The sequence below is a fragment of the Suricata suricatta genome, chromosome 6, assembly GCF_006229205.1.
Source record: "Suricata suricatta isolate VVHF042 chromosome 6, meerkat_22Aug2017_6uvM2_HiC, whole genome shotgun sequence".
Taxonomy (NCBI): domain Eukaryota; kingdom Metazoa; phylum Chordata; class Mammalia; order Carnivora; family Herpestidae; genus Suricata; species Suricata suricatta.
This window is the reverse complement of record NC_043705.1, coordinates 137,397,007-137,409,287: the sequence shown is the minus strand read 5'-3', so window position 1 is coordinate 137,409,287 and position 12,281 is coordinate 137,397,007. Positions and strand designations below refer to the sequence as shown.

The 12,281-nt window shown below is 39.8% G+C and overlaps 1 protein-coding gene across 1 annotated transcript in view; it reads right to left on the bottom strand.

The window, feature by feature from the left end:
- The window catches only part of DNAH5 (dynein axonemal heavy chain 5), a 210,698-nt gene that overhangs the window by 98,183 nt on the left and 100,234 nt on the right, over positions 1-12,281 (bottom strand). The window contains exons 43-46 of the mRNA XM_029941285.1: positions 8,293-8,469; positions 7,684-7,885; positions 6,191-6,333; positions 5,343-5,477 (exon numbers count right to left, since the gene is read on the bottom strand). Of these exons, the coding sequence (XP_029797145.1) occupies positions 5,343-5,477; positions 6,191-6,333; positions 7,684-7,885; positions 8,293-8,469 (657 nt within the window). The remainder of the gene's footprint in view (positions 1-5,342; positions 5,478-6,190; positions 6,334-7,683; positions 7,886-8,292; positions 8,470-12,281) is intronic.

Sequence of the window (12,281 nt, the reverse complement as noted above, 5' to 3'; positions counted from 1 at the left end):
AAAAATTTTACTCTAAAATCAGAGGATGGTAGTGGACATGATATCATTGTAAGCACTCTGTGGAACCCTACAAAGATTCTGTTCTTGTGGTCTGCCTATTTCACACATGGCACACCAGGGGCTAACCCAAGCTGTAAGAGCATTTTAAGAAATAAAAACTAGAAGCTTAGAAATCCAGACAGACTTGGGAATGCAGGTGAAGAAAGCTGCTTTTGTCCATTCTAAGGTAGGTGCCCTAAAACTAGGGGTAATTCAATTTTCTGAATTAATTTCTTAATAGTTCAGCCTCTATAATTCCTAAAAAATGTAATATTAATATAACATAAATATGGAATTTTCTCAAGTAATGTCAGCTCTTTCATTATGCTGATTTCTGTAATCCTCTTAAGAGACTACTTCCTTCTCTGGGCTCCATAATACTCAGATTACACCATAAGGAACACTTAACACATCAGTTATACTTGATTGTATACATGTCTGTTTCCCGAGCCAGATAGAGGGTCGAGCACTGCATTGAAAGAGATATTGGCAGAGTCATGTACAGTTGAGAAGGTTGTGCACTGCCCAATTCTTGGGCTTATCATTCACACAATTGTCTCTGTTAATAGGACATGGCACAGATCTGCATAACCTGCATGGTCACAGGTGGAAGTGTATGTAGAGATATTTAAATTACAAATACATATGTATGTGTGTATATACACAATAGAGTATTATCCATAAGTGATATATGTGAAAGTACTTGGTGAGCTTAATGCATTATGAAGATGAAAGATATTTTATTATCACTTATAGGTATCTCTATATATCAGCATTTAAATCATTTTCATATATATTACATCCAATTAAATGGAAATACAAAATATACTTGGATGCCTGGGTGGCTCAGTCTGTTAAGCATCTGACTTCAGCTCAGGTCGTGATCTTGCAGTTCGTGGGTTCCAGCCCCATGTCGGGCTCTGTGCTACAGCTCAGAGCCTGGAGCCTGCTTCAGAGTCTGTGTCTCCTCTCTCTCTCTCTCTGCCCCTCCTCTACCCATGCTCTGTCTCCCTCTCTCTCCCTCAAAAATAAACATTAAAGAAATTTAAATATGCCAAATTTTACCCTTCTTCATATCTGCTCTTTAGCTAAAAGAAAAAACGGAGAGCTTATGTTCTTTATTAAGATATCTGCTGCTCAAATAAGATCTTCCCCTTTTATTATAAGTCACCAAAAACAAATGAAAAGTCTTACATTAATATTAATAAAGTTTAAAATGCTCAACAGCACATTATTTTTAAAAAAGTAAAATATCTAAAACAATGCGAAAATACAATAACATAAATAGAAGCTAAAAATAAAGCAAGAGCACTAAGTGATGAATCAATCATTTGAATATTAATGTGGATAAAGAGTCATGAGAGGAGCCATAAGGGTGAATGGGAAAGCACAGAGCATCCGGGGACTGGCTTCTCACCAGAGCCTGCTCCCAACTAACTGTGAGCAGAGACGAGGTACTCAGCCTGAGTACCTTCACAGTAACAGTAAAATCTGACATTTATAGAGAGCCTCACCATGAAAAAATACTCTCACATATCATCTCTTATGATTCTTCTCTGGAAACCCATCTTAAAACTATGCTCTGAGGAATCAAAAGGATTTTCTGCAACCCGAGGGGCCCCTGCAGGAAGAAAGGCTGAAGCGGGAGGGATTTCAGGAGCCCAGCTCCAATTCCGCCAAAGCTAATCTGTGGTCACCTGTTAACAGCCGAGTCTTCTGCACACGATTTCATTTGGGAAAGTGGTTCTGAGTCTTAAAAGAAAAAAATGATTCTCATTTTCTGAAAACAAAACCTATTTCCATGCAACTATTTATAAGACAGTTATATTCAAAACATTTTAAGATTATTTTTAGAAAAGATAAACCTTTTCAGAAATTCTTTAAAGGAACTTTCTTCTTACCTTTCTGTGTTGTTTATATTTGTAAAGATATGTATAGATAACTTCTAAAACAGAAAAAGAAACCAGTTAAAATAATATGTGTTGGAGAAAAAGTTGAGATATCTCTGAATTGCCTTAGCCAAAAAGATCAGGGGACCATGAAATTTTTGCCCAAAGTACACACTTTTGATAGTGACAGGAATGCCATTAACTATTAATCCAAGCCAATGGAAGTAAACCAGACTGTTCCACGTAAAGAGGGACATACAGTCATACCTCCTATTGACAAAAGATGTGAATGTGACACCATGGGGGGAAAACAAAAGAAACCCTGAGTAAAGATAACCTGTCAAGCAACAGACATGTGGCCTCGACTAGACTCTGTGCTATTGCAGTGACACAGGAGGGATGTACACAATCTCTTTTCTCTTCTACGATTTCAGTTGCTTTTGGATCCAGGTAAGCAGGAGATACTGAGAAAGATGTTCACCTCCCTCAGAACTCACTGTAGCATGAACGGCTGAAAATTACACGGAGAAAGTTAATTATAGCAGTTTAGCTAACTGAAAGGTTTCTAAAATTAACGAGTCTAGCTTAGTAGAAACCCTGGAGAGTCAGCAGGCAAAACAGGCACTCAATAGACTACATGATCCCATGATGCTCTGAGCAGGAAAAGAAACAGTGAAGTGCGGATGCCAGCCTGACACTGGGGAGTGAGGGAGTTGGCCTAACGTAGCCGTGAATCAGATAAGGGGACCCTAACGAATACCAATGTTTGTGTTCTAAAAACCTGTTTATTATTGTCCTGATTATTATATTCCAATGTGGTGTAACTTCTAGAAATCTATTATATCATGTATGAATTTTTATGTCAATAAACAGGTTGCTTTCAAGATAACATATGCCTTTTTTCCAGGGAATCAATAAATGTCTCATGTTAGAGAGATGTAGCCTACAGATCTTTACCACCTTGAAGGAGGAGATAACACCAAGAGTTACTAGTAAAACTACAGTGACAGGGTCTTGTTACATACTAAATGATTTGGCTGGCCTTTGTCCTAGTTCCGAGGAGGAAGCCTTTAAACCTCTGGAATTTCCTGAGTAATAAGAATTTGTTATTCATGGTGGGTCCTTCTGTCTACTCTTCCCTGAAAGACCAACTGTGTGATTTGAGGGTTGGTGATTTGGACCACATGGTATCATGGATATTTTGGGAGGGGAGGGGGCTTGGAGATTGAGTTCAATCACATGACCAATGATTCAACCAGTCGTGGCTAGGTCATGAAACCCGACAGAGCGCCACAGAGTACAGTTCGGGTGAGCTTACTAGTTAGGTGTGTCCTCGACGTGCCTGGAAGGTAACACATTCTGAGGACACAAGAAGGTTTCACTTGGGACCCTCCCAAACATTGCCTCACAGCTTTTGGCTGATCTGATTCATATCTTCTATAATAAAACCATAATCATGAGCACCACACTTTCCTAAATTCTGAGAGTCATTCTGGTGAATTACGGAGAGAGAGTCACAGGAACCACTGAATTTTGAACCAGTTGTTCAGAAGGGCTGGTGGCCTGGAAACTGAGGCACGTGTCTGATACCTGAAGTAAGGGAAGATGTGTGGGGGCCTGAGCCCTTCGCCTGTAAAGCCTCAGTTACTCCAAGTAGTTACTGTCAGAATTGCATTACAGCCCTCAAGATTTACTCCAGTCTCAAGAAACGTGAATCGATAATTACCTAACATAACGGGGGGAAGATCACACTTGCATATAATGTTTTAAAACTTGCATCCCCTTCTCTCCCAGGAGGTCAGCTGCTATGTACTTCAAAGCCCCAACCTTCAGATCTCATGGTTGGTCTTTCTGGCAAGAGTGTGGGGAAAAAAAATAATACTTTGATTTACTGTTTTAAAACCTGCATCCACAAATAAAGTTGTAATTATAACCTTTAAGAGGATGCTCTCCTAAAGTAAAACTAACAAAAGTTGTTTAAATGTGAAACAGTATCAAGGGAATGTGCATAATATTAGTAACAAAGGAATGTGAATAACATTAACATCCTACCAGCCTACGATAATTTAAGGTGATATTCCCCAAACACAAAAATATCACAGCCCAGTCTTTGCAATGTGAGGTGGACCTTCCATCCGGACATCCCTTCTCATCACGACTCTGTACATAGCATTCATCTGACAGAAGAAGACAGTATTGGAAAGTCCATCTCTAACAGAGGAGCAGAATACCGTTGACAGTCTTATTTAGAAACTTAATCAATGGTCTTAGTTTATTGGCACTCTCCAGTCACCAATTACATTAAGTGATAAAAGATCATGATGTAGCCAGGCTGTCAACAATCTTCATTGCTCTTTGATATTTTAATCTCAACAGCTACAGAACAACAAAGTTAATCAGGACCAATGTTCCCTGGGTGGGAAGTCTCCTAAAAATGCCCCTACCATTTTCAAGTTATGAAATGTATCCCTTTTATTTATGCAGTAATGATCTAACAGATATGAGAGACGATTTGAGAACAACCCCAGCATAGGATTCCCTCCCCAGTTTCAACAGGGTCTTGAACATCTTAGGACTGGAGCAAACCCCCAGGCCACCACTGCGATCCCCGCCATTCTTGGCAGTGTTGTTCACAGAAGCAAAGCAAATCTGAGGGATTTTTTTTCTATTACTCCTCAAGGATACAATACGGTAAAATCTTGAATGTGCTAACCCTAAGATTTATTCCTGCAAAGGATAATGGGGGCCATGGGGGAATGTTAAGTCAGGATACAACAAAATAAATTGACAATATCGGGACTGGAGATTGGACAAGGAATGAAAGCAAGACCGGAAGAGAAGTGGACTCAGACCAGTTGGGGATCTTTCCACACTAATTCTCTGGTGTGGATCCTGAGGATGTGAATTATGGAGAGGGGGACAGGAAGAACGAAGAGAAGAAGGAGATAGGAAAAATATTTCCATAGCTACATTTTTAGCCCTTCATTCAAGAGAGACGCATCAAAGAGGACCAGTGTATCTAGCTTAGGGGCTACAATAAAAGTCACGCAGAAAAGCAGACAGTAGGGAGAGGCCTAGGGTTTGGATGGAAGAATAAATGATATTCCTTCAGGTCTGGGTTTTACATGTTCACAGGCTTTTCTTCACATATTTTAAACGGTACTGAGGCTTCTAACACCGTACATAGGCTGTGTATTTCTCCACAATTTAAGATTGCATGGTATAATCCACCTAGGGAGAGATTCTACTGCAGGTGAATAATAGAGATAATGGAAGGCACCTGTAAGGGGCTCATCACGGCTGGGGAAAGTGCAGCTGAAGTTCAATGGGCACAGGCTTCCCAGTGAACAGAGCAGAGCCTCCAAAGTGCATCACAAAACTGGGTCTTAGTAAGCAACACCGAAGAGCCAGTACCTGAAACATCAGTGGGGTGGTTGCAGAAGAAAAATTCAGACTCTTGATCATGTGACTTTCAGAATCGTATTTTGACATAAATCCTTTGATAATAACTGTTTTGGCTGTTCCTTGCTCCCCAATTAACAGCACGGCCTAAAAGAGACAAAAGAAACCAGGGAATGCAATAAAATGATTATGGGTAACTTGTGCCCCTCCCCCACCTCTCCCAATTCACACGTTGAAGCCCTAACACCCAGCGCCTCAGAATGTGACTGTTTTTGCAGAGAGGGCCTTGAAAGAGATGATGAGGTTAAAATGAGGCCACTAAGGGGGGCCCTAGTTCAATCTAAGGAGCCTGGGTAGAAAAGGAGGAAATCTGGATGCACAGAGAGCAGCAGGGATGCAAGCAGATACAGACCACAGAGAAGGCAGCCACCTGCAGGCCAAGGAGAGAGGCCTCCGGAGAAACTAAACCTGCCAGCACCTTAACCTTGGACTTCAAGCCTCCAGAACTGGGAGGAAAGAAAGGTCTGTCGTTTAAGCCCCCGAGCCCGTGGTGATTTGTTTGGGCAACCCCGGCAAACTAACACCATCATCAGAATCGAAGGCTGTCTCTTTGGACAAATCGAGTCAAAATTCACTCTCTCTCAACTAACACGTGAGAACAAATTACTTGATCATGAGTTGGAACCAGGCAGCTCTAATGCTGTCAGTGGAGAACAATAAAAGTAGTAGATCAACCTGGATCTTGTTTTCATTTTCTCTGAACGGCAATCTCAAGCATTCTGAGATAAACGCAAGATGCCTTGTGTTTTCAAGGGACGTTTTAAAACGTTCTATTGTTAATTAAAGTTAAAGAGCCGCACCTTGCCTTGTTTGGCGATGGTTTTAATTAGAAAGTCGGTCCTCACATTGTCAACATTTGGTACCAGGATGGAGCCATATTCTGGGGTGACGTCAGGTGGATACATGTATTCCTCGGTACATGTGTCCCAGTGCAGCCACTGACCTGACGTGAACACAGAACATTTACATCTTCACATGCCTATTAATGATTTAATTCCTAACCATCACAAGTAAACATCCTTGACATCTCATGAAGCATCTTTCAAAATCTCCCCATAAATAAGATCGTTAGAATACGGTAGATCTAAGTAGTATTTATGTCTGTTAGCCAAGTCGGAATTTCCCAAGGAACAATTCCAAAGTGGTAATATTAAGAAATATTATCAAGTGTCTTGGCATTATCTTTTTAAATATCTCAGTTTTCAGTAATGTCTGAATAAAAATTAAGAATACAGTGATAAGGGGGGGCGGTGCCTGGGTGGCTCAGTCAGTTAAGCGTCAGACTCTTCGTTTCAGCTCAGGTCATGATCTCACAGTTCATGGGTTCGAACCCCACATTGGGTTCTGTGCTGACAGTGCAGGGCCTGCTTGGGATTCTCACTCTCTCCTCTCTCTCTGCCCCTCCCCCACTGGCTCTCTATCTCTCTCTCAAAAATAAATAAACATTAAAAACGAATACAGTCGGGGTGCCTGGCTGGCTCAGTTGGTTAAGCATCTGACTTCAGCTCACATCACGATCTCACAGTCCATGAGTTTGAGCTCTGCATTGGGCTCTGTTCTGACAGCTCAAGGCCTGGAGCCTGTTTTGGATTCTGTCTCCTCCCTCTCTGCCCCCTCTCCCACTCATGCTCTGTCTTTTTCTCTCTCTCAAAAATAAACAAACATTTTTTTTAATTTTTAAATAAAAATAAATAAAAAAAGAATAGTGATAGTAGTATGTACCTAAAACTACTTAAAATATCTAATCTCACAAGTTTTTCATTACATACTTCCTTTAATTATAAAACCGAAAATAAAAGATATATAAATTTGTGTATATATTTTGTTTTATATAGATGTACTTTATATATATGTATGCACATAAAAATAAACTTGAGGCATATATAGGTAGATATATATAGATAGATAAACACAACACACATGTTTGGTAAAAATATACTTCACACTTTGTAATTTCTATGTAAATTGCTGATTATATTATATCAATGGTGGAAATACATCTGTCTGCTTTGGAGATTTTTTTTCTAATTTGTTTTTAATTCATTAAAAATTTAGTAAACAATATACCTAACAAGGGGAAGATGTGCACTTAGGAGGGGAAGATGTGCACTTAGGACACAAATGAAATACATTTTTGAAAAAGAAACAATTAAGTTTCATAATATTTAAAATTTCCATTTTAATTTACAGCATGTTTTAATTACCATTTAGAAAAATAAAAGCTGTGTAAATATTAGCCAGTGGAAAAACCTGTTCCCGGGTGTTATGTACGAACGTAAGCAAGCATCCTCACCACTGGACGAGACATAATAGTCAAACATGGTATCATGGGTCCCCGCCAGAGGTGGCAAATCCAAGGTCAGCGCTTCCTGAGAACGTAGCCAGTGCTCTATCCGACGTCGGCCCTCCAGCTCCAGCACAGCCCCGATGCTCCACATCAGGGAGAAGACGTACAGTCTCCCCAGGTGCTCTGGTGTGACCTCCACACCCTGTTCCTGGGCACGGAAGAAACTTGTTTTAGTCACTTGATTCTCAAACCTAAATTGTGCTTTGAGGTTTCAATAAAAATAATAAAGATATAAAAGGGACAAGAGTTGTTCCCAACCTAAGAACAAGGAAACGATGAATAAACCAGAAACATACAGAATTTATCTCAGGGAATACCAAGTCAGTCCCCAAAATAAATCTGGATGTTTATTAGATGACTGTGAACTTGCTAATAAATTACAAACTCATGGCTCACTTGGAGAGAAAAGAAATGACAAAAACACAAAAGGTGCAGGGGCACCTTTGAAACATTCCCCATCCATAGCTCCAACAGAACCAATTTCAAATACTGTACTCTCTGCACAACATGGCTCAGTTAATAAGAGAGAAACTTCTAGAAAGTTGAGCAATTTACCTTTGGAGGGATCAGCCCTTGAAGCATGTTAATGCTCTGCATGATTACAAAGGCCTCAAGCATCTCCATCTTGTATTCTACATTCTGAATACTGAAGCGATACAGGTCGGGAAAAGACTTGATGTACAGCTGACGCAGAATTTCAGCTTCCTGAGGAGAGCGCTTCTTAAGGAAACCCTGTTCATTTACAGATTAATGCATTAATAAATTTATGAACATGCCAGGAGAATAGCCATTTGGGGACAGAAAATTTTTTAATGTTGATTGACGATATTAACATCCAGTGAGCACACTGCGTATAGAATGTCAGGCCTTGCGATGCGTTCCTTCGTGCGTTAACTCATTTAATGCTGGGAGGTAGGAGCTATTGTTATCCTCCTTTTACAGATGAGAAAACCGAAGTCCAGAGGCGCCTGGGTGGCTCAACCAGTTGAGCATCCAATTTTGGCTCAGGTCATGATCTCACAGTGTGGGTTCGAGCCCCACATCGGGCTCTGTGCTGACAAGTCAGAGCCTGGAGCCTGCTTCCGATTCTGTCTCCCTCTCTCTGCCCCTCCCCTGCTTGCGCTCTGTTTCTCTCTGTCTCTCAAAAATGAATAAACATTGGGGCGCTCAATCGGTTAAGCGTCAGACTTTGGCTCAGGTCATGATCTCGCGGTTCGTGGGTTCGAGCCCTGCATCAGGCTCTGTACTGACAGCTAGCTCAGAGCCTGGAGGCTGCTTCAGATTCTGTGTCTCCCTCTCTCTATTTCTGACCCTCCCCTGCTCGCACTGTCTCTCTCTGTCTCTTAAGAATAAATAAAAAACATTAAAAAATGAATAAGCATTAAAAATAATAATTAAAAATAAAGAAAACCAAAGTCCAAAAAGTTTAAGTGATGCGTCCAGAATCCCACAACCAGTAGGTGCCAAGACCAGAATTCAAACCCATATGTTCCATTACCACCCTCTACATGTGCTCAGGTCTTGAAGCCAAGATAAAGAAAAAGTCTCAGGTCTTGATTAAAATATGCTAACAGAAAATGAGGAGGCATACTTAGAGAAATAATTTAGGGGAAAACAAGGACTACAAGATGAGCAAAACAAATTCATACCCACATTTTTTTTAAATAGGAAACAAAGATTTATCAACGTAGCTGTTTACTTTTATTTCTTCTAATGTAACTAATAACCAGTGTAGAAAAATACCAAAGAAGACTCAGGAAAATGGAGACCTGAGACATTTGGAGAGGCCGCTGTTAGAAAAGCACACGTGATCCCTAACAAAATACCAGGTAACACACAATATTCTTGGAAGCTGAGGCAAGGTCCCTTGGCCTCAAGAGATCAGCTCATTCTTAGACATGGAGCAGAAGCAATAAAATTGCTTGATTCCAAATGATTCATCAATTCCTGAATTTACCAGAGTGCCACAGCAACAGAAACAGAACATAGCACCTTCAAGTTGATGGAAGCAGAAAAATCCTAACACAAGGCCAAGAAATCAGCTGGGCTCCCAGAAGCTGATGGATTCTGAGGAACAAAACTTCTGCACCTGCCCGCCTCTAACAACTCCCTAGGCTGCTGGGTGCTGCTCTGAACAGCACCAGCCTGATCCTTTGTGATCCTGCCTCTTGCTCACCATTTGTGAGAAGGAGCTGCATTATTTAAAAGCATTATAAAAAATTAGGTAAGTGTAGCATTCATGTAAGAACCTTATTCAGCCTCAACATAGTCAGAACATAATAGAACTTATTTCATAAAAAGCAAAGCCTAAATATTCATTAGCTAGTAGTGTAGAAGTATTTTTTAAAAGCCTTTGTGTATGTGAAGTATTCGGGGGAAATCAGACAAACACTTCTTTCACTTGGAGCTTGCCGGTGTAGCTGTGGCTACTAAATCTGACTCTATGGCAGTGCTTTTAAAAACAAAAACAAAAACCAACTTCTGAACTTCCATCCCCAGAGATTCTAATCTGGTAGGATTGGGGTGAGACCCACTCATCTGTATGTTAAAGAACTGTCATTGATGATTGTTTTGGCAGAGCCAGAGTTCAGAACCCTTGCTCTGTACTCTCCTTAATGGATGGATAATTTGATTGTGAAATCTGAAATCTTTAGAAGCATCTTTAGTGACACATCCAACTATACACAAGTAACGTTTTGCTATCTAATCCCCTCCTTTTTCACGTCTTCACACTTCACCAAACATAAACCCTTGTGCAAGCCAATGTTCTGTAAATCCTGAGATGGTATTATTAAAAGCTAAGATATACTGATGCAGAAAGAGAAGCATAAAAATGTAATGGTGATGTAAATACCTATTTAATTTAAATTATGATTTTATAAGTTTTCAATCAAAATCATTTCCAAAAAACTATGTAAATAAAATAATAAATTTAACCAACAATGTCAAAAAGAGGTTTCACACATGGTTATTCTAATAAGCATTTTCAGGGCTTCTAGATGGCTCTGTCAGTTAAGTGTCCAACTTTGTCACAGATCATGATCTCACAGTTCCTGAGTTTGAGCCCTGTGTTGGGCTCTGTGCTGACAGCTCAGAACCTGGAACCTGCTTCAGATTCTGTGCCTCCCTCTCTCTCTCTCTGCCCCTCCCCAACTCATGCTCTGTCTCTTTCTCTCAAAAATCAATAAACATTAAAGAAATTAATAAGCATTGTGCCCTGTATTATAGTATTTATTTAGTAAAATATCTAAGTATACAAGGTATTTAATTATAATCTAATTACAATCAATACACTCTAGGCTGTACTGGTGATAAGAAAATAATATAGCTTTGCATGAATTGAAGAGACATTGTCTGAAATATTATTTCCAAGAACAAACTTAAATCTAATATTATGGCTATTGGAACTCATCAAAATCCTTATATGCAATTTTAATAAATTGTTTTCTTCAAGCTAATATTCTACAATCACTGCTCCCAAAGTTCATGGGCATGAATACCTTTTTAAAATGTCATGAATTCCCAAAGGGATGAAATTAAATTTCACTTATTCACACTTTGGAGGAATTACTGAGTCAGCTAGGCCTTGCAATTACTCCACAGCCCACAGTGGAAATCACAGCTCTAAGGAGATGCAAAGAGCCCAGAAGAAACCAGAATGCTGAGGGCACCTGTAAGGGACAATCAGGGTTTCAATGTCCCAGAGGAAGTAAGATCTGCCATAAACAGTAACAATGAAATGCAATTACACCACAGGTCTGCAGAAAAATCAGCACGAACCCTACCAAAGCACTAAAAGATCCGTTTTCCTCTTTGGGTACACAAGAGAAAGACTCCATGCTGATTCACAGGAGCACATGCACCCAAATGTTTATAGCAGCACTTTCAACAGTAGCCAAATTATAGAAAGAGCCTAAATGTCCATCAACTGATGAATAGATAAAAAAGATGTGGTTTCTATATACAATGGAATACTACTTGGCAATGAGAAAGAATGAAATTGTGCCATTTGCAGCAACGTGGATGGAACTGGAGGGTATTATGCTGAGTGAAATACCTTATATGTTCCCTCATATGTGGATCTTGAGAAACTTAACAGAAGACCATGGGGGAAGGGAAGGGGAAAATATAGTTACAAACAGAGAGGGAGGGAGGCAAAACATAAGAGATTCTTAAATACAGAGAACAAACTAAGGGTGGGTGGGAGGAAGGAGAGGAGAAAATGGGTGATGGGCATGGAGGAGGGCACTTGTTGGGATGAGCACTGGGTGTCGTATGTAAGCGATAAACCACAGGAATCTACCCCCAAAGCCAAGAGCACCCTTTACACACTGTACACTAGCCAACTTGATAACAAATTATATTTTTTATTTTTTATTTTTTTATTTTATTTTTTCATTTTTTTTACTTTATAAAGTTTCATATTTTTTAACATATGCAATTATTTTCCATCATTTACAATACAGTAGTTACAATGACACTCCAAACAGAAAAGCAAAGTAAAAAATCAAAACCCCCACTTCTATTTCATGTAATTAGACTTA